This window comes from Oncorhynchus kisutch, linkage group LG11, assembly GCF_002021735.2.
Source record: "Oncorhynchus kisutch isolate 150728-3 linkage group LG11, Okis_V2, whole genome shotgun sequence".
Taxonomy (NCBI): domain Eukaryota; kingdom Metazoa; phylum Chordata; class Actinopteri; order Salmoniformes; family Salmonidae; genus Oncorhynchus; species Oncorhynchus kisutch.
Genome location: NC_034184.2, coordinates 29218154 through 29241931, shown reverse-complemented (window position 1 = coordinate 29241931; position 23778 = coordinate 29218154). Strand labels below are relative to the sequence as shown.

Here is a 23778-nt window from a genome sequence, read left to right as displayed (position 1 = left end):
TACTTTTAATAACAGTTTAATCAGAACTCTGCATTTAACACATTAACCAACGTCTTAGTTTTTGCTTGCTGAACTTTTTCACCCCGGACGCTTTATCTGGACATGGTTCTATAGAACCTCCACGTGCCAAAAAAGCAAAGTAATAACATTAACGCCATCTAATTGCAGACACTGTACTCATAATATGCAGGAGAACTACTGCCTTAAGGTGAGGATAGCCAATTTGCAAGCCCAGCTTCAGATGCAATCGTTAGGCAAAGGAAATTTAAGAGTAGGAAAGGAAGAAACAACGTCTGTGCCACCAGTAAGTACAGATAGTAGTATACACCCCCCCCGCACAATCCACGCAGTCTGAGAATTTTCTCAAGGCTTCTGGAAAGAAATGCTGTCGGCATGCTCAACTGGAGTCGCTCATTTAGGCGATAGAAACTTTAAACCGGTTCTCCCCATTAAGCAACGAGTTAGTCAGAGGCCAAGCCTTCTCAGGTCTCTCCTCCACCGGTTACGGGGTCGGAGTCGCCAAAGCCTCCCACCATTGGCCGTGGCAAATTAAAAACCCTAGGTCATTGGCGACTCCAATACCCATAATATTAGACAAAAAAACAAACATTCAGCGATCATGGAGGCAGGGCTACCAACGCAAAGGCTAATCTGAAGAGATTGCTGGCTGAGTCCAAAACTGGCGAGTGTAGATTGTATAGGGATTGTTGGTGCCGACGTGGATAACTATGTTAGGATGAAACCGTCAGAGATCACCAAGCGCAACATAGCTTCCGCTTGTAAATTAGCTAGAAAGATGTGCCGGCATTGAGTAATTGTTTCTGCCCTACAGAGTCTCACAACTGAATCGCTGGTTGAAAACTGTTTTCTGCCCCTCTCAAAAGATTGAATTTGTAGATAATTGGCGCTCTTTCAGGACCAAGCATGACATGCTGAGGAGTGACAGACTCCATCCTAGCTGGAGGGGTGCTTTCATCTTAACTATCAACATAGACAGGGCTCTAAATCCTCTAGCTCCACAATGAGATAGGGTGCAGGCCAGGCTGCAGGTTGTTAGATAGCCTGCCAGTTTAGTGGAGTTTGCCACTAGCATAGTCAGTGTAGTCAACTCAGTTATCCCCATTAAAACAGCGTCTGTGTGACTTGATCTAGGTTGGGCAAAAGTAAACATGGCGGTGTTTGCCTTAGCAATCGCACTGGAATACAGACCTCCTCCATTCCTGTCATTATTGAAAGAAATTCTCATATCGCATCTCAAAATAGGGCTACTTAAATGTTAGATCCTTCACTTCCAAGGCAGTCATAGTCAATCAACTAATCACTGATCATAACCTTGATGTGATTGGCCTGAAACATGGCTCAAGCATGCTGAGGCCTCTCCTCCTGGTTACACTAGTGACCATATTCCCCATGCATCCTGCAATGGCGGAGGTGTTGCTAACATTTCCAACAACAAAATTTACCAACCCAAAAAATAACTTATTTTGAGCTTCTAGTCATGAAATCTATGCAGCCTTCTCAATCACGTTTTATAGTCACCGTTTACAGGCCTTCTGGGCCATATACAGCGTTCCTCACTGAGTTCCCGAATACTCCTATTGGTCCTTGTAGTCAAGGCTGATATTTTTTGGTGACTTCAATATCCACATGGAAAAGTCCACAGACCCACGCCAAAAGGCTTTCGCAGCCATCAGACTCAGTGGATTTTGTCTAACATGTCTCCGGACCTACGCATTGTGACAGACATACTCTGGAACTAGTTTTGTCCAGAGGAATACATATTTTGAATACATTTTTTTATCCTCATAATCCTGGACTATCGGACCACCATCCTATTACGTTTGCAATCGCAAAAAATTATCTGCTCAGACCCCAACCAAAGATTATCAACAGCCATGCTATACATTTTCAGAGAACCCAAAGACTCCTAATGCCCTTCCAGACTCCCTCCACCTACCCAAGGACATCGGAGCAATCTGTTAACCAACTAACTGAGCATCTAAATTTAACCTTGCGTAATACTGAAGATGCAGTCACACCTTTAAAAACAAAAAACATTTGTCTTAAGAAATGAGCTCCATGGTATATGGAAAATACCAAAGTCCTGTAGCAATCTTCCAGAACATTTTTACGGAAATGGCACTGTCTAGGGAAAGATAGTACTGTGCAATATCGAAGCGCCCTCACTGCTGTTCAACCAGTCTATTTTTCCAACATAATTAAGGAGAATAAGAACAACCCAACATTTACTTTTGAGACTGTCGCAAAGCTAACTAAAAAGCAGCATTCCCCAAGAGAAGATGGCTTTCACTTCAGCAGTGATGAATTCATGAACTTTTTCAATTAAAAGATCATGATAGTTAGAAAGCAAATTACAAACTCCTCTTTGAATCTGCATATATATGCAAAGCTCAGTTATCCTGAGTCTGCACAGAACTGCCAGGACCTAGGATTAATGGAGACACTCAAGTTTTTTAAATCATGCATCTCGACACATTCACGAAAATAGTCGTGGCCTCTAAACCTTCCAGATGCTTACTAAACACTATTCCAACTAAACTACTGAAAGAGCTCCTTCCTGTGCTTGGTGCTCCTATGTTGAACATAATAAAGGTCTCCATAACCTCTGGAAACCAAACTCACTAAAAGTGTCAGTAATAAAGGCTCTCTTGAAAAAGCCAAACCTTGACCCGGATAATGTAAAAAACTATTGGCCTATATTAGAGGTCGACCGAATATAATTATTCAACGCCAATTCCGATTATTGAAGGACCAAAAAAAGTCGATACCGATTAAAATCGGCCAATTTTTTAATATGTATTTGTAATAATGACAATTACAACAATACTGAATGAACACTTTTATTTTAACTTCATATAATACATCAATCAAATGTATTAAATATTAAATATTCCTGTTACACTGTTACATTGCACAACCTTCAATGTTATGTCATATTTATGTAAAATTCTGGCAAATTAGGCGGGCCAAACTGTTGCATATACACTGAATCTGCGTGCAATGAACGCAAGAGAAGTGACACAATTTCACCTGATTAATATTGCCTGCTAACCTGGATTTCTTTTAGCTAAATATGCAGGTTTAAAAATATATAGTTGTGTATTGATTTTAAGAACGGCATTGATGTTTATGGTTAGGTACACATTGGAGCAACGACAGTCCTTTTTCACGAATACGCACCGCATCGATTATATGCAACGCAGAACACGCTAGATAAACTAGTAATATCATCAACCATGTGTAGTTAACTAGTGATTATGATTGATTGATTGTTTTTTTATAAGATAAGTTTAATGCTAGCTAGCAACTTACCTTGGCTTACTGCATTTGCATAACAGGCAGGCTCCTTGTGGAGTGCAATGTAATCAGGTGGTTAGAGAGTTGGACTAGTTAACTGTAAGGTTGCAAGATTGAATCCCCGAGCTGACAAGGTAAAAATCTGTCGTTCTGCCCCTGAACAAGGCAGTTAACCCACCATTCCTAAGCCGTCATTGAAAATACGAATGTGTTCTTAACCGACTTGCCTAGTTAAATAAAGATTAAATAAAAAATAAAATAATAATTCGGCGTCCAAAAATACAGATTTTCAATTGTTATGTAAACTTGAAATCGACCCTAATTAATCGGCCATTCCGATTAATTGGTCGACCTCTAGCCCATATAGAATTCAATTTCAATTATGTATCAACTCACTGCCTTCCAAAAGACAAATAATGTATACGAAATGCTTCAGTCTGGTCTCGTGAAGGTGGTAAATTACCTTTTTAATGGCGTCAGACCAAGACTCTGCATCTGTCCTTATGCTCCTAGTCCTTAGTGCAGCGTTTTACACCATCAATCCCCACATTCTTTTGGAGAGATTGGAAACCCTATTTGGTCTACACGGACAAGTTCTTGCCTGGTTTAGTTATCTGTTGGAGAGATATCAGTCAATGTCCATGGATGGTTTGTCCTCTGACAAATGAATTGTACGTTTCAGTGTTCCTCAAGGTTCTGTTTTAGGACCACAATTGTTTTCACTAAATATTCTACCTCATAGTGATGTCATTCGGAAATTTTCTGAAAATCAACTTTCACTGCTATGCGGACGACACAGAGCTGAACATTTCAATAAAACATGGTGAAGCCCCAAAATGGCCTACACTGGAAGCCTGTATTTTAGTTCTCTTCCATGCCGTCCCTACGAGGGGTGCGTCACTTGAGTGGGTTGAGTCACTGTCGTGATCTTCCTTTCCGGTTTTGCGTCCCCTCTGGCTTTTCGGGTGGAGGAGATCTTTGTGGGCTATACTCAGCATTGTCTCAGGGTAGTAAGTTGGTGGTCTGTTGATGGCGCACCTCTGTCTCCGCCTCCAGTATCTATTCTCCTATAGTCTATGTACCGGGGGGCTAGGGTCAATCTGTTATATCTGGTGTAATTCTCCTGTCTTATCTAGTGTCCTGTGTGAAGTATGCTCCCTCTAATTCTCTCGCCCCATCTTCCTCCCCTAATGGAGGACCTGAGCCCTAGGACCATGCCATAGGACTACCTGGCCTGATGACTCCTGGCTGTCCCCAGTCCACCTGTTTGTGCTACTGCTCCAGTTTCTGTTCTGCCTTCGGCTATGGAACCCTGACCTGTTCACCGGACATGCTACCTTGTCCCAGACCTGTTGTTTGACTCTCCCTCTCTCTACCACACCTACTGTCTTGACCTCTGAATGATCGGCTACGAAAAGCCAGCTGACATTTACTCCTGAGGTGCTGACCTGTTGCACCCTCTACAACCACTGTGATTATTATTTGACCCTGCTGGGCATCTATGAACATCTTGAAGAACAATCTGGCCTTAATGGCCATGTACTCTTAAAATCTCCACCCGGCACAGCCAAAAGAGGACTGGCCACCCCTCAGAGCATGGTTCCTCTCTACATTTCTTCCTAGGTTCCTGCCTTTCTAGGGATTTTTTCCTAGCCACTGTGCTTCAACGCTGCCTGCTGTTTGGGGTTTTAGGCTGGATTTCTGTATAAACACTTTGTGACATCTGCTGATGTAAAAATAACTTTATAAATTAATTTGATTGATTGAATATGATTGATATAAAATGGCTGTGTCCCTTCACCCTCCACTTGTGCAGTAAGTTGTTATTTTATCTCTTTAAAAAAAATGTTTTTTATTGCTAGCTTAAGTTACCTGGGGTGGCAGAGAGTTACATGTAGTCATGGCTCTATTTAATACTGCGCGTTTCACAACCTGTGGGAGGCCCCGGTGGAGGGAGGGAGGGAGGTAGGTAGGTACACACACATGTTCTGAAAGGTCCCAGAGTCTGCAACACCACTAAGCAAGGGGCAACAACAAGCAAGTGGCACTACGAAGACCAAGGAGCTCTCCAAACAGGTCAGGGACAAAGTTGTGGAGAAGTAAAGATCAGGGTTAGGTTATAAAAATATATCTGAAACTTTGAACATCCCATGGAGCACCATTAAATCCATTATTATAAAATGGAGAGAATATGGCACCACAACAAACCTGACAAGAGAGGGCAGTTCACCAAAACTCACAGACCAGGCAAGGAACGCATAATCAGAGAGGCAACAAAGAGACCAAAGATAACCCTGAAGTAGCTGCAAAGCTCCACAGCGGAGATTGGAGTATCTGTCCATAGGACCACTTTAAGCCGCACACTCCACAGAACTGGGCTTTACTATTATTGACATATTAGAAAACTCTAAAGTTTCCAAAACTGTAAAGATATTGTCTGTGAGTATAACAGAACTGATATTGCAGGCAAAAGAATGAGAAAAATCCAATCAGGAACGCAGCGGTTTCTAAATAAGAGTCCCTTCCTATGCTTCCCTATTGAGCAGTGAATGGGATATCAACGAGATTCCTTTTCCTATGGCTTCCTTAATGTGTCTAGCATCACAAGACATAGTTTCAGGCTTTTATTTAGAAAAATGAGCCTGAGCAACAACATTGCGTCAGTGTCTACCTGATGGCTCTGTGTATTTCTCGCGCAAAAGACAAGAGGTAGCCATTTTTCCACCCGGTCTTACTGAAAAAAGCTCTGTCCCGGTTGATATATTAGGGAATAGATATTTGAAAAACACATTGAGGACTGATTATAAACAACGTTAGCCATGTTTCTGTCGATATTATGGAGCTAATTTGGAATATTTTTCGGCGTTGTCGTGACTGTAATTTCCAGTCTTTTTCTCAGCCAAACGGGAAGAACTAACGGAACTAACTTTTTTCTGGAAAAAAGGAACATTTGCTATCTAACTGGGAGTCTCGTGAGTGAAAACATCCGAAGCTCATCAAAGGTAAACGATTTAATTTGATTGCTTTTCTGAGTTTCTTGACCAGATTGCTTGCTGCTAGCTAGGCATAATGCTATGCTAGGCTATCGATAAACACAAATGCTTGTCTTGCTTTGGCTGTAAAGCATATTTTCAAAATCTGAGATGACAGGGTGATTAACAAAAGGCTAAGCTGTGTTTGAATATATTTCACTTGTGATTTCATGAATATGAATATTTTCTAGTAAGATTTTTTTGTCCGTTGCTACTTAGTGTCAGTTGATGACAATTCTCCCGGATCCGGGATGGGTAGTTACAAAAAATAAAAATAAACAAACATGTTAGGTGTTCGCCAAAAAGGCATGTGGGTGACTCCCCAAACATATGGAAGAAAGTACTCTGGTCAGATGAGAGGAAAATGCAATGTCTGGCGCAAACCTAACCCCTCTTTTCACCCAGAAAACACCATCCCCACAGTGAAGCATGGTGGTGGCAGCATCATCCTGTGGGGATGTTTTTCATTGGCAGCGACTGGGAAACTGGTCAGAATTGAAGGAATGATGGATGGAGGTAAATACAGGGAAATTCTTGAGGGAAACCTGTTTCAGCCTTCCAGAGATTTGAGACTGGGACGGAGGTTCACCTTCCAGCAGGACAATGACCCTAAGCATACTGCTAAAGCAACACTTGTGTGGTTTAAGGGGAAACATTTAAATGTCTTGGAATGGCCTTGTAAAATCCCAGACCTAAGTCCAATTGAGAATTTGTGGTATGACTTAAAGATTGCTGTACACCAGCGGAACCCATCCAGCTTGAAGGAGCTGGAGCAGTTTTGCCTTGAAGAATTAGCAAATATCCCAGTGGCTAGATGTGCCAAGCTTATAGAGACATACCAAGAGACTTGCAGCTGTAATTGCTGCAAAAGGTGGCTCTACAAAGTATTGACTTAGGGGGGGTGAATAGTTACGCACGATCAAGTTCTGTTTTTTTGTCTCATTTCTTGTTTATTTCACAAAAATATTTTGCAACTTCAAAGTGGTAGGCATGTTGTGTAAATCAAATGATACAGACCCAGCCAAAATCCATTTGAATTCCAGGTTGTAAGGCAACAAAATAGGAAAAATGCCAAGGGGGTGAATACTTTTGCATGCCACTGTATATAGTAAAATACAGTATACCACCCAGCCCTACTGGCTGCATCTCACTGTAGTAGACTGTAGACTATGTTTTGGTTATTTGGATCTCCATTCACCTTTTGTTTACTGTGTTTGTTTACTGTTAATGTAACTAGCCTAAATATAGATTGTCATGCCTTTTTGATCTGATATTTCGGCACCGCTACTACTTGGCACCGCTGTTTTATTTGGTTTGCATTCACAGTTGTCGGTATTCTAAGGCAAACTGCTATTCAGTATTTTTGTTTTTATGCATAAATGACTAGGCCAGTACTTTCAGCATTTAGTTTGCATTATTTTGGTAAGACAGCTGTGTGTACAGCTGCATTCAAATATACTGCTTGTAATTTGTGAATTGCCCTATCTATCTTGTAGCCTATATTCATTACCCAAACTACCTAGCTGGAGGGCGCTGTCCATTGTGCTGATACAGAGCAGCAGAGATAAGCTACAACTTTCAAAAGCACTTAATGATCTCGGAGTCTTAGCATTTGAATGTTACGTTTATTGTGGTGTAGCATGATAATATAAGCAGAATTCAATATTCCAATGCAAGAAGCATCTACAGATGGACTATCCAAATAAAGACCGAACACACACCCACACTGAATACACACAATACATGAGCAATCAAGCAAACTGACATAACTGAAAATACACATGACTGACATCAGAGAAGGTGCTTTGACTCATGCATTTTCATTTAAACTACTGAAAGACTACTAAAATCCTTGAAAATAGATTTAACAAAACATTTGTCACTGATCTCATTGTGTCTTATGAAAACCTCAACAGAGAGGTAAATATAAACATTCTGTGAAACAATAATAGATGTCCATAAATAAAACAACATACAATGTATGAGTTTTGAGACTGGGTGACATGATGCACAGGACAATTCCCTGTAAGCCTTAATGAAAGTGCTAATGTATCATTTTAATCCCAGATAACACAAATGACCATTCATCTTCAAAAACTGTTCCCCTGACCGGGATACAAACCAGTACGCCATCTTCAGCCTCAGTGGTCTGCCCAAAACCCAAAGACAAACCACAATACAATACTACATCAGTTGGGTTGATGTCTACTGGCAACTAGAATATCAAAATAAAACTCATGTGTAAAATGTTGCATACCCAACTTCTGTTTTGCTAACACACCATAGCACTGGCCACAAAAAGCAGAACACAAAAAGAGGGCGAGGCATCGCATATCCCCAAAATGAAGCCTAATGGGTTGTTTGGGCAACAGAGTGCCATGTCCCATTCTGTGGGGCCGTCAAGCCAACATCCAAATGTCACTGGGTCACTCTGGTGTTTGCCAGAACTGCAAACAGACCCTTTAGTTGAACCCAAACACACCCCTGTAAAACAAAGGCTCGATATTGACCCCACCCCCAGCTCCGCCTGCTCAGCCTAGCCAAGTTCACAGAGAGTGTAGACTATTGTTTTGTTGCAATATATTGTTTTGTTCCTGTTTGGATGCCAGGAAAAGTATTGGCTGCCTTGGCAGCAGCTAATGGGGATCCAAATAAAATGCAAAATACTGCATTAGGGGCTGAGCAGAGAGTAACAGAGAAGTGGAGCGTGGCTCCCAGTACTGTACTACCGTGAGCCATTTGGGGGGCCCTAAGCACGATTTGGTCCCCCCCCCCCACCCTAAAATTGTTCAAGTTAATTTCCTGCAATTCTACACATCTTGCCATAGGCCGGAGAGAATTTAGTAATTGTATTAATCATTTCATGCAATTCTACTCATTTTGCCATGGGCCGGAGAGAAACATTTGCTGTTTTAAAGCGAATTTCATGAAATTCTACACATTCTGCCATGATTTATGCCATGTTAAAATTATAACTAACAAAATCAAATGGGGGTCCCCTTGATGTCAGGGAAAAAATACATCTCAAATTCCATATCTCAGTATGTGATCATATACTCTTGTACATTTATACCAATGTTGAAGCCTTTCCAGCTGTAAAGGGGCAATCAGCAGTTGCTACATAATTTTGGGGGGGACTTATGATATGTACCCACTGATTACTGAAGAAAATAACTTAGAGATGCCGCATGAGCTTAGTTCAACTGTCGTACCCCATCAAGGCAACAGTAAACATGTTGTCCCTCGCCCCCAATTCGTAACAATTATTAAAATGTATGTTGCATGGATTAATGAGAGAGAGAGACAACAAAAAAACGAAGTATTTTTTTCCCCTCACTTGAAATCAAAACTTGATAGCTCAAAATGGACGGGATGTCAGAGAACGGACTCCACTGCTTGATAGGAAGAAGCATTGATATAAACAGGATTTATTTTTATGGGCAGACGAGAGACAGTTATACTGATAGTAGTCTCGCTAGACCAAACTGAAAGTAACAGAATGGTCCCATGTCAATGAATTGACTGAAATATTCACATCGATCCACTGTTGTAGATCGTTTACACTTATGCAAACGGTCTCTATACAGTAGGCATGTAAGACACTCCTAGGGCATTTAAAATTATTTCACTGTGAGTACTCGCTTAAATTATTATCAGGTACTCGCAAAAAAACAAAGTTGAGAATATCTAATGCATGCACATTTATGTAAAAAAAAAAAAATTGTGACAAGTTTTGTGACAATATACCAGGCAGTTATGTAGTGTCATCGAATCATATAGGAAGGAAGAGTAGCAGCATTATATATATTTTTTAATCTAATCCCCACCACAATTGTGGGGGACAAAAAGTATAATTTGCCAGAAAATCTAATTGCCGGAGCTTATAGGTCCTAACAGGAAACTTGCTGTTCATGACTGTAGCTCAAATGGGACAGGAGATATGTTTGTTCAAAGTTTGGAATTTCAGTCAATTACTATAGCATCCCTTGGGCCAATCAGAGTTATTTTGTAAACTAACGTGCGAACAGACGGAGACAGATCCATAGTCGTTGTCGTACCCCCAGGGGCTTAAACAACCTAAGCTGTGTTGGTATGTAAGTGTTGTATCACATACATTAATGCATACACACCACAAATGAACACCACACATATTATTAATAATCAATACAGGCCAATGGAAACACGATCATCTAATGACTACATTTTTAAAATCAAGATTAACAGTGGGGGCTACTGTAGAATCAGTGTGCTAGTGGACTTACCCAAAAGAGAAGAGCTGACTAGGCTTCTTCATTGCCACCCAAGAGCTCAGCAAACAGGTGATCAGACTGTGGGCCAACAGGTACACACACATAAGTCATCATGACTAACAACAACAGCTCAACACAAGCAGTTGCACAGCAGTAAAAAGAGCTCAACACAAAATGTTAGGTACACAACTTAGCTTAGTGTAAAACTTCTTCAGACAGCGATGACAAAACATAATGAGACCCAGGATTCCCACTTACTCACCTGAAGAGATCGAAGATGGTGAGGTACGTGAATGCAGTTAAGGCTGAAATGAAAGAAATAGATGATCAGTGAGTGCTATATTTTACTTGAAATTATTATAATAGAAATCAATGAAATATTTTTTTTTGCTCTGTAAAAGCTATCGCAACACGTTTAAAACCTCTTGGTGTTAGGGGGCAGTATTTTCATTTTTGGATTAAAAAAACGTTCCCGTTTTAAACGGGATATTTTGTCAGGAAAAGATGCTAGAATATGCATATAATTGAATAGAAAACACTCTAACGTTTAGAAATAGAATAGAAAACACTCTTTGGATAGAAAACACTCTAACGTTTCCAAAACTGTAAAGATATTGTCTGTGAGCATAACAGAACAGATGTTGCAGGCGAAAGCCTGAGAAAAATCCAATCCGGAAGTGCCCCAGGTTTTGAAAGCGCTACGTTCCAATGACTCCCTATTCAGCTGTGAATGTACCATCAACGAGCTTACGCTTTCTACGTATTCCCCAAGGTGTCTACAGCATTGTCAAGTAGTTTTACGCATTTCTGTTGAAGAATAGCCGTAGGCAGCCACATTGCGGCTCCGAGAGAGATTCTCGCGTAAAATACAGAGGTAGCCATTATTCCAATCGGTCCTACTGAAAAACTAATTGTCCCGACGGATATATTATCGAATAGATATTAGAAAAACACCTTGAGGATGGATTCTAAACAACGTTTGCCATGTTTCGGTTGATATTATGGAGCTAATTTTGAATATTTTTCGGCGTTGTGGTGACCGCAATTTCCGGGCGATTTCTCAGCCTAACGTGAAGAACAAACGGAGCTATTTCGCCTACAAAAATAATATTTTTGGGGAAAAAAGAACTTTGGCTGTCTACCTGGGAGTCTCGTGAGTGAAAACATCTGAAGTTCATCAAAGGTAAATTATTTAATTTGATTGCTTTTCTGATTTCCGTGACAAGGTTGCCTGCTGCTAGCAAGGCATAATGCTACGCTAGGCTATGATAAACTTACACAAATGCTTGTCTTGCGTTGGCTGTAAAGCATATTTTGAAAATCTGAGATGACAGGGTGATTAACAAAAGGCTAAGCTGTGTTCCAATATATTTCACTTGTGATTTTCATGAATAGGAATATTTTCTAGGAAGATTTATGTCCGTTGCGTTATGCTAATTAGTGTCAGATGATGACAACGGTCCCGTTCACAGGATGGGGTGTCACTACAGGTTAAGTGTGAAGCTGGTAGCTGCAATACACCAGTTGAAAGAATATAGCCTATTTTGGTGAGATAAACCACAATTGAATATACTGTCAATCAACATGACAAATGTTCTATAATGATACGTCGGTCGTAACACCTTTAGTGTACCAGCCATTTCACGGACACACAAACATTAATATCCTATGGTTGACAAAAACTGTGTTATTCCTATCCAGTAGAGATGACAGTGTAGCTGTGGTGTCTAAGTTAAAATGCCAACTCCCACGCATGCACATAAACAAAGTCAGTAATTGTGAATACTCAGTGAACAGGCCTTAACCAGTCTCCAGCCATCTACTGCTCCCCAATGTATCTATACTTTAAAAAACACATGGAGTAAACTCCCTGGTCCTAGGGGGCGCTGTAGAGAAGCAGTAGGCTGGATGGCGAGGAGGAGACAGAGGTGGAGGCAGAGTGATATCTGCCGGCCTCCAAACCCGGCTTTATGTAAGCCGAATATGATGGAGAGATTAGCAAAGCTTTGCATGGAGAGGAACATTTTGTTTTCACACTGCTCTACCATGTTGACTAAATTGAGTTGACGTAATCCATTATCCGTTCACCCAGTGGATCTATCGGACTGACTGAGCTCTGCTTGTTCTGTCCAGGCCACGCTGCCACAGTGACTGTGTCACTGCCAGAGCAAACAGGTACATGAGATCACCTCAAATAGGGTATCATCCCATATGGCTTTTCAACTGTGGTCCAATCCTATAAAATCCACTGTGGTACAGGCATTAACATTAGGTTTTAATCATGTGAATGTACTAGAACATCAGGGAGGACATAGGCTAGACTTGCCTATTGGTAAATAAATTATCCAATTGGATGAGCCCTGGTGCTAGGCATGGTCTATTCACTCAATGATTAGAAGACGGACCGGACCATGTTTAATAAAACAATAGAGGGTGAGATTTTCTTCCGGCCATATCAGCTCAGCACCTTTACATTATACTTTACATCCATCACACAGTGTTCAATTCACGACACATTGCATCCGTTAGGACACATATGCTACCCAATTGTCTGAATGAGTTTAACGCTAAGCAGTTTATACACTTACCCACATGACTGTCTCTGCTCTCTTTTGTTTTTAAATAGACTTCCCTCCAAATATCATGGACACAAACACTGGCACTCAAAACACTTGTCTGGTATCATGCAGCACAAGTACATTAGTCATAACTTTGGCTCCCTCCGGAGCTGAACCCAATATGTGAAGCATAACGTGTCCAGATTAAAGGTCATTTGTGTATGTTTGTAGACCTGATCAATGGGAGATAAAAAGGAGCAGAGTGGAGGAATATGACCCGGGAGCTGCATATTTAATGATGTCTGCAGAGCCGAAGTTCAAACAAGTCTGATCACCCCCTAGCCCCAGCCCCATCCTCACCCCCTTTCCCCAGCCCCATCCTCACCCCCTAGCCCCAGCCCCATCCTCACCCCCTAGCCCCAGCCCCATCCTCACCTTCCAGCCCCATCCTCACCCCCTTGCCCCAGCCCCATCCTCACCCCCTAGCCCCATCCTCACCCCCTATCCCCAGCCCCATCCTCACCCCCCAGCCCCATCCTCACCCCCTAGCCCCAGCCCCATCCTCACCCCCTAGCCCCAGCCCCATCCTCACCCCCTATCCCCAGCCCCATCCTCACCCCCTATCCCCAGCCCCATCCTCACCCCCTTTCCCCAGCCCCATCCTCACCCCCTATCCCCAGCCCCATCCTCACCCCCTAGCCCCATCCTCACCCCCTATCCCCAGCCCCATCCTCACCCCCTATCCACAGCCCCATCCTCACCCCCTAGCCGCAGGCCCATCCTCACCCCCTAGCCGCAGGCCCATCCTCACCCCCTAGCCCCAGCCCATCAGTCACACCCACCCCAGGGAACAAAATCCATTAACGGCATTAAGTGCTGCCTGGTTATCGGAGGATAAGCAAACGTTAAAAGGGGCCTTTGGACCATTGTTGTGTATCACCTTTCCCTGGGCCAGGCCAAGTTGGGTCCTATCTGCCTTGGCGCATAGACAATTTCACACAGGTATACACTAGGGTTGAATGGCGGGAACACAGTTTCTGAGATCAACCGCCCAAAACTAGTCCCTTTTCCCGGGATAAATAACTCAGAGAAACCGGTCAATTATAATACATTTTTTATATCAACAGCATGACGTGAAATGGAACTGTTAAATGATATACAATGACTAAATCTGTCTTCTCTATGGCCTTCTCTCTGCATGATCAAATCATCAATGCTCATGGTGGGGACAGAGAGCCCATCTCAGTTTGGAGTGCAGTTTACAATGGATGTAAACCTATCATCTCATCATGGTAACTTTTTTTCTTGTGACAGGTAGGCCTACATTTTAAAACAGCCTATCACTCAAATATCATTGCTTTAAATCAGAGCATGAGTGAGCAGTTTCTCTCTCTCTCTCCGCATCAATTCCATCCAAAAAATATAGATATCTATAGGATATCTACAGGATTAATCTAGATGTCCCATATACATCTTTCAGGTAATAAATTCAATGGCCTCTCTTCCTAAAACAAAAAAACACTCCTTAGCTCTTGGAGTCCCATGCAGGAAAAGCTATACTAGAATAGCTTGCTGAGCATTGTTTTTGTAGCGTTTCTTTTACCAATAGACTATTGGAAGAGGGACGCTAGCTCTTGTTTGCTGAATGTTAAATACAGCAGCCAATAGAACTCACAGGTAGATTGAAAGAAGAGTGAACGCACGATGGCGGTAGACTATAGCAGTTATTTATCCAGACCAATAACCATTCAATCTTAAATTTGATTTAACTAGGCAAGTCAGTATTAGTAGGCAAGTCAAATTCTTATTTACAATGACGCACCCCCCCCCCCCCCCCCAACCCGGACGACGCTGGGCCAATTGTGCGCCGCCCTATGGGACTCCCGATCACGGCCGGTTGCGACACAGCCTGCAAATGAACCATGGTCTGTAGTGATGCCTCTAGCACTGCAATGTGCCTTAGACCCGATGCGCCACTCGGAAGGCCATGAAGAGAAGTGAAAGCCGTCTGCATCTAATTCTAGTCCTATATTATTCAAGCATGTCATTAGAATGATGAAAATAAAGACAATGAAACATATTTCACTTAACTGTTGAAAGCGAGAAAGCAATGAAGCAACAATAGAGAGAGAAAGAGGAGGTAGGCTAATAACATTAGGGGAAATATTATGAAAAGGCATATCTGTATCAGCCTACTAATTATAACAATAGGCCAAATTATATTTCCAAATTAAAATAAAATTTGCTAGCCTACACTTGTGACTAGAGGTCGACCGATTACTCAGAATGGCCGATTAATTAGGGCCGATTTCAAGTTCATATAACAAATCGGTAAATCTGCATTTTTGGACACCGATTGCGGCCGATTACATTGCACTCCATGAGGAGACTGTGGCTGATTACCTGTTACGTGAGTGCAGAAAGAAGCCACGGTAAGTTGCTAGCTAGCATTAAACTTATCTTCACATAATCACTAGTTAACTACACAATGTTGATGATATTACTAGTTTATCTAGCTTGTCCTGCGTTGCATATAATCGATGCTGTGCCTGTTAATTTCTCATCAAATCACAGCCTACTTCGCCAAATGGGTGATGATTTAACAAGCGCATTCGCGTAAAAAGCACTGTCGTTGCACCAATGTGTACCTAACCATAAACATCAATGCCTTTATTTAAATTCAATACACAAGTATATATTTTTACACCTGCATATTTAGTTAATATTGCCTGCTAACATTAATTACTATTAACTATAGAAATTGTGTCACTTCTTTCGCTCTGTGCAAGTAGAGTCAGGGTATATGCAGCAGTTTGGGCCGTCTGGCTCGTTGCGAACTGTGTGAAGACCATTTCTTTCCAACAGAGACCGTAATTAATTTGCCAGAATTGTACATAATTATAACATAACATTGAAGGTTGTACAATGTAACAGCAATATTTAGACTTATGGATGCCACCCGTTAGATAAAATATGGAACGATTCCGTATTTCACTGAAAGAATAAACTTTTTTTTTCTCGAAATGATAGTTTCCGGATTTGACCATATTAATGACCTAAGGCTCGTATTTCTGTGTGTTCTTATATTATAATTAAGTCTATGATTTGATATTTGATAGAGCAGTCGGACTGAGCGGTGGTAGGCAGCAGCAGGCTCAGAAGCATTCATTCAAACAGCACTTTCCTGCATTTGCTGGCAGCTCTTCGCTGTGCTTCAAGCATTGAACTGTTTATGACTTCAAGCCTATCAACTCCCGAAATTAGGCTGGTGTAACCGATGTGAAATGGCTAGCTAGTTAGCGGGGTGCACGCTAATAGTGTTTCAATCGGCGACTTCACTCCCTCTGAGACCTTGAAGTAGTTGTTCCCCTTGCTCAGCAAGGGCCACGGCTTTTGTGGAGCGATGGGTAACGATGCTTCGAGGGTGGCTGTTGTCGATGTGTCCCTGGTTTGAGCCCAGGTAAGGACGAGGAGAGGGACGTAAGCTATACTGTTACACTGGCAATACTAAAGTGCCTATAAGAACATCCAATAGTCAAAGGTTAATGAAATACAAATGGTATAGAGAAATAGTCCTATAATTCCTATAATAAACTACAACCTAAAACTTCTTACCTGGGAATATTGAAGACTCATGTTAAAAGGAACCACCAGCTTTCATATGTTCTCATGTTCTGAGCAAGGAACTTAAACGTTAGCTTTCTTACATGGCACATATTGCACTTTTACTTTCTTCTCCAACACTTTGTTTTTGCATTATTTAAACCAAATTGAACATGTTTCATTATTTATTTGAGGCTAAATAGATTTTATTGATGTATTATATTAAGTTAAAATAAGTGTTCATTCAGTATTGTTGTAATTGCCATTAATTGTCACAAATAAATTAAATATATATATTTTTAAAATAATGTTTATTTAAAAAAAACAATTATATTTTTTATATAATTATTTAAAAATCCGCCGATAAATCGGTATCGGCGTTGAAAAATCATAATCGGTCGACCTCTACTTGTAACTTTGTAGGCCACATGTGCTGCACCAGAATCGCATGTTCTCTCAGCTTTATCATGGTTTGAAAGAGGTGCGTAAATCCAGTCCAGATAATACAATTCACACTCAAAAAGATTAGCCTACTGGAGCTTTACCCAAGAGAGCATATAGCTAGCTACATTTCAGATATGCTCTCTTGGGTAAAGCTCCAGTAGGCTAATCTTTTTGAGTGTGAATTGTATTATCTGGACTGGATTTACGCACCTCTTTCAAACCATGAAAAAGCTGAGAGAACATATAGCCCTAGCTATATGCTCTCTTGGATAACGGCACAATCATTTGGGCTTTTCGAGCTTGGGCTCATAAAATATCTTTAATGTAGGGCTCATAAAATGTATTTAATGTATGGCTCATCAGCCCTGTATTTTCAATCAAAGCCTATTTATATGCTTTAAACTGAAACTTATGGTTTGGTCGGGAAGTACCAGGTTAACCCGGAGAAAAGTGATTTTTCTTGGGATGGAACATTTGTAAAATACCTGGAAAATATTCAACCCTAGTATACACACACAGTATCTCAGATAGGAGAGATTTGCTAACTGCAGCTGTGTGGACTGTCATTGCGCAGAGAAACACGCATCGACCGGGGCATCTCGGGTGTCTGTCGACGTGGCACATTAAAACAACAATAAATCGCTCCATATGTAAACTAAAAGCTTTATTGACTTACTACATAGAAACACCTGGCAGGGGAAATGGGAGCCGTGCAAAGGAAGCTGCTGCTGGTCTGGGCCTGTGCTGACAGCCACGGGGGGGGGGACCAGGGAAACACACTCAGGGCTGCATGCTACATAGCGTTGAGAGCTGAGAGCACACACACTCACACTACAGATGTGACAAAAGTGATTTTTATTAAATGTTTAAACCACCCTTTTTTATAATTTAAGTGATAAAAAAAAAAAATCATGACATGACGTGAATTCCAGGGCCCCCACCATCCAATCTGGAGCATGAAGTCACAAGCCCTGGTCTACCCTAGAAAGCCTATATTACAATGGGGCTAAAAAAAGTATTTAGTATTTAGTCAGCCACCAATTGTGCAATTGTAATTTTCATCATAGGTACACTTCAACTATGACAGACAAAATTTGAAAAGAAATCCAGAAAAATCACATTGTAGGATTTTTAATGAATTTATTTGCAAATTATAGTGGAAAATAAGTATTTGGTCACCTACAAACAAGCAAGATTTCTGGCTCTCACAGACATATAACTTCTTTAAGAGGCTCCTCTGTCCTCCACTCGTTACCTGTATTAATGGCACCTGTTGGAACTTGTTATCAGTATAAAAGACACCTGTCCACAACCTCAAACAGTCACACTCCAAACTCCACTATGGCCAAGACCAAAGAGCTGTCAAAGGACACCAGAAACAAAATTGTAGACCTGCACCAGGCTGGGAAGACTGGATCTGCAATAGGTAAGCAGCCTGGTTTGAAGAAATCAACTGTGGGAGCAATTATTAGGAAGTGGAAGACATACAAGACCACTGATAATCTCCCTCGATCTGGGGCTCCACGCAAGATCTCACCCCGTGGGGTCAAAATGATCACAAGAATGGTGAGCAAAAAATCCCAGAACCACATGGGGGGACCTGCAGAGAGCTGGGACCAAAGTAACAAAGCCTACCATCAGTAACACACTACGCCGCCAGGGACTCAAATCCTGCAGTGCCAGACGTGTCCCCCTACTTAAGCCAGTACATGTCCAGGCCCATCTGAAGTTTGCCAGAAAGCATTTGGATGATCCAGAATAAGATTGGGAGAATGTCGTATGGTCAGATGAAACCAAAATATAACTTTTTGGTAAAAACTCGTTGGGTTTGGAGGACAAAGAATGCGGAGTTGCATCTAAAGAACACCATACCTACTGTGAAGCATGGGGGTGGAAACATCATGCTTTGGGGCTGTTTTTCTGCAAAGGGACCAGGACGACTGATCCGTGTAAAGGAAAGAATGAATGGGGCCATGTATCGTGAGATTTTGAGTGAAAACCTCCTTCCATCAGCAAGGGCATTGAAGATTAAACGTGGCTGGGTCTTTCAGCATGACAATGATCCCAAACACACTGCCCGGGCAACGAAGGAGTGGCTTTGTAAGAAGCATTTCAAGGTCCTGGAGTGGTCTAGCCAGTCTCCAGATCTCAACCCCATAGAAAATCTTTGGAGGGAGTTGAAAGTCCGTGTTGCCCAGCAACAGCCCCAAAACATCACTGCTCTAGAGGAGATCTGCATGGAGGAATGGGTCAAAATACCAGCAACAGTGTGTGAAGACCCCTTGTGAAGACTTATAGAAAATGTTTGACCTCTGTCATTGCCAATAAAGGGTATATGACAAAGTATTGAGATAAACTTTTGTTATTGACCAAATACTTATTTTCCACCATAATTTTCAAATATATTCATTAAAAATGTGATTTTCTGGATTTTTTTTCTCATTTTGTCTGTCATAGTTGAAGTGTACAAACCTATGATGAAAATTACAGGCCTCATCTTTTTAAGTGGGAGAACTTGCACAATTGGTGGCTGACTAAATACTTTTTTGCCCCACCGTATATACACTGCCCAAAAAATAAAGGGAACACAAAAATAACACATCTTAGATCTGAATGAATGAAATATTCTTATGAAATACTTTTTTCTTTACATAGTTGAATGTGCTGACAACAAAATCACACAAAAATTATCAATGGAAATCAAATTTATCAACCCATGGAGGTCTGGATTTGGAGTCACACTCAAAATTAAAGTGGAAAACCACACTACAGGCTGATCCAACTTTGCTGTAATGTCCTTAAAACAAGTCAAAATGAGGCCCATTAAATGTTTGTGGCCTCCACGTGCCTGTATGACCTCCCTACAACGCATGGGCATGCTCCTGATGAGGTGGCGGATGGTCTCCTGAGGGATCTCCTCCCAGACCTGGTCTAAAGCATCGGCCAACTCCTGGACAGTCTGTGGTGCAACGTGGCGTTGGTGGATGGAGCGAGACATGATGTCCCAGATGTGCTCAATTGGATTCAGGTCTGGGGAACATGCGGGCCAGTCCATAGCATCAATGCCTTCCTCTTGCAGGAACTGCTGACACACTCCAGCCACATGAGGTCTAGCATTGTCTTTCATTAGTAGGAACCCAGGGCCAACCGCACCAGCATATGGTCTCACAAGGGGTCTGACGATCTCATCTCGGTACCTAGTGGCAGTCAGGCTACTTCTGGCGAGCACATGGAGGGCTGTGCAGCCCCCCAAAGAAGTGCCACCCCACACCATGACTGACCCACCGCCAAACCGGTCATGCTGGAGGATGTTGCAGGCAGCAGAACGTTTTTCACGGCGTCTGCAGACTCTGTCACGTCTGTCACATGTGCTCAGTGTAAACCTGCTTTCATCTGTGAAGAGCAAAAGGGCGCCAGTGGCGAATTTGCCAATCTTGGTGTTCTCTGGCAAATGCCAAACGTCCTGCACGGTGTTGGGCTGTAAGGACAACCCCCACCTGTGGACGTCGGGCCATCATACCACCCTCTGTTTCTGACCGTTTGAGCAGACACATGCACATTTGTGGCCTGCTGGAGGTCATTTTGCAGGGCTCTGGCAGTGCTCCTACTTGCACAAAGGCGGAGGTAGCGGTCCTGCTGCTGGGTTATTGCCCTCCTACGGCCTCCTCCACGTCTCCTGATGTACTGGCCTGTCTCCTGGTAGCGCCTCCATGCTCTGGACACTATGCTGACAGACACAGCAAACCTTCTTGCCACAGCTCGCATTGATGTGCCATCCTGGATGAGCTGCACTACCTGAGCCACTTGTGTGGGTTGTAGACTCCGTCTCATGCTACCACTAGAGTGAAAGCACCGCCAGCATTCAAAAGTGACCAAAACATCAGCCAGGAAGCATAGGAACTGAGAAGTGGTCTGTGGTCACCACCTGCAGAACCACTCCTTTATTGGGGCTGTCTTGCTAATTGCCTATAATTTCCACCTGTTGTCTATTCCATTTGCACAACAGCATGTGAAATGTATTGTCAATCAGTGTTGCTTCCTAAGTGGACAGTTTGATTTCACAGAAGTGTGATTGACTTGGAGTTACATTGTTGTTTAAGTGTTCCCTTTATTTTTTTGAGCAGTGTATATATACATATTTTTTTACACACACACACACACACACACACACACACACACACACACACACACACACACACACACACACACACACACACACACACACACACATATATATATATAAAAACACACATATATATATATATATATATATATATATATATATATAAAAACACAACTGTTGATGAGATAGAGTTGACCCATCAAACTTGACCCATCAGTAACCAAAACCTGAAGCTAGCGGTGACTACCAGCTCTCACTAAGAAACTTTCACCAGACCACTAAATAAATGGAGTAACTGCTTGAAAGAAAACCTGACCTCTGAGATCAACATTTTTATTAATTGAGCACCCCATCCAACCCCCCCTTATACAAGGTGGCCCTACTGTTGTCAGAGTGACAAGCTACACTGAATCCTGATGGATGAGGCTAGTAGGATGTAGCCCTCTGTGAATAGGAAGACATGGGTGAGCAGCACATAGTTTTTCCCAAGAAGGAATAGGCTTGTGTAACGTGAGGCTACAGATGGAGACTGGAACTCTACACTTTAAGTAGGCTGTCAGAAATGAATAGGGGTACAAGGACAGGCCCCTGAGGAGCTTCATACCAGCTTGTAGTGATATCGTCCCCTGCCCTGGAGACAGGAGAGCGAGCTCCCTGCTCCAACCCTGAGCTGAATACACTGTCTCTGGCTAGACTTGGCTTGGATAGGATTCTGTTGTGAGGGTGGATCTCAGTCTGTGCCTGTGGAATGTCTTAGGTGTCTTACTACAGTCTCCTCTTTATTTAACAGCAACAAAACCGGACGCCGCTATTAGATTAGCTCATTTGGACAGATGGTAGCTCTAAAGAGATTACATAAGACGAGGCAGATGAGGACATACATTAGCTTTACTGAACATATAGTCGTGGCCAAAAGATTTGAGAATGACTAAATATTCATTTTCAGTCTGCTGCCTCAGTTTGTATGATGGAAATTTGCATATACTCCAGAATGTTATGAATAGTGATCAGATGAATTGCAATTAATTGCAAATTCCCTCTTTGCCATGCAAATGACCTGAATCCCCCAAAAACATTTCCACTGCATTTCAGCCCTGCCACAAAAGGACCAGCTGACATCATGTCAGTGATTCTCTTGTTAACACAGATGTGAGTGTTGACGAGGACAAGGCTGGAGATCACTCTGTCATGCTGTTTGAGTTCGAATAACAGACTGGAAGCTTCAAAAGGAGGGTGGTCCTTGGAATTATTGTTCTTCCTCTGTCAACCACAGTTACCTGCAAGGAAAAACGTGCCGTCATCATTGCTTTGCACAAAAAGGGCTTCACAGGCAAGGATATTGCTGCCAGTAAGATTGCACCTAAATCAACCATTTATCGAATCATCAAGAACTTTAAGGAGAGCGGTTCAATTGTTGTGAAGAAGGCTTCAGGGCACCCAGAAAAGTCCAGCAAGGCGCCAGGACCTTCTACTAAAGTTGATTCAGCTGCGGGACCGCGGCACCACCAGTACAGAGCTTGCTCAGGAATGGCAGCAGGCAGGTGTGAGTGCATCTGCACACACAGTGAGGCGAAGACATTTGGAGGATGGCCTGGTGTCAAGAAGGGCAGCAAAGAAGCCACTTCTCTCCAGGAAAAACATCAGGGACAGACTGATATTCTGTAAAAGGTACAGGGATTGGACTGCTGAGGACTGGGGTAAAGTCATTTTCTCTGATGAATCCCCTTTACGATTGTTTGGGGCATCCGGAAAAAAGCTTGTCCGGAGAAGACAAGGTGAGCACTGACATCAGTCCTGTGTCATGCCAACAGTAAAGCATCCTGAGACCATTCATGTGTGGGGTTGCTTCTCAGCCAAGGGAGTGGGCTCACTCACAATTTTGCCTAAGAACACAGCCTTGAATAAAGAATGGTACCAAGACATCCTCCGAGAGCAACTTCTCCCAACCATCCAGGAACAGTTTGGTGACGAACAATCCTTTTCCAGCATGATGGAGCGCATTGCCTTAAGGCAAACGTGATAACTAAGTGGCTCGGGGAACAAAACATTGATATTTTGGGTCCATGGCCAGGAAACTCCCCAGACCTTAATCCCATTGAGAACTTGTGGTCAATCCTCAAGAGGCGGGTGGAAAAACAAAAACCCACAGATTCTGACAAACTCCAAGCATTGATTATGCAAGAATGGGCTGCTATCAGTCAGGATGTGGCCCAGAAGTTAATTGACAGCATACCAGGGAGGATAGCAGAGGTCTTGAAAAAGAAGGGTCAACACTGCAAATATTGACTCTTTGCATCAACTTCATATAATTGTCACTTATGAAATGCTTGTAATTATACTTCAGTATTCCATAGTAACATCTGACAAAAATATCTAAAGACAATGAAGCAGCAAACTTTGTGGAAATTAATATTTGTGTCATTCTCAAAACTTTTGGCCACGACTGTAGT

The 23778-nt window shown here is 42.2% G+C and overlaps 1 protein-coding gene across 4 annotated transcripts in view; it reads right to left on the bottom strand.

Moving 5' to 3' along the window:
* The window catches only part of LOC109899778 (zinc transporter 6), an 87493-nt gene that overhangs the window by 27898 nt on the left and 35817 nt on the right, over window positions 1-23778 (bottom strand). For 3 of the 4 annotated variants that reach the window (XM_031835599.1, XM_020495302.2, XM_020495301.2), the window contains 2 exons: window positions 10863-10905; window positions 10613-10678 (listed from right to left, as the gene is read on the bottom strand). In XM_031835599.1, coding sequence (XP_031691459.1) covers window positions 10613-10678; window positions 10863-10905 — 109 coding nt within the window. Of the gene's footprint in view, window positions 1-10612; window positions 10679-10862; window positions 10906-13188; window positions 13308-23778 lie in introns of those variants that run through there. The other variant, XM_020495303.2, reaches the window with a different exon arrangement.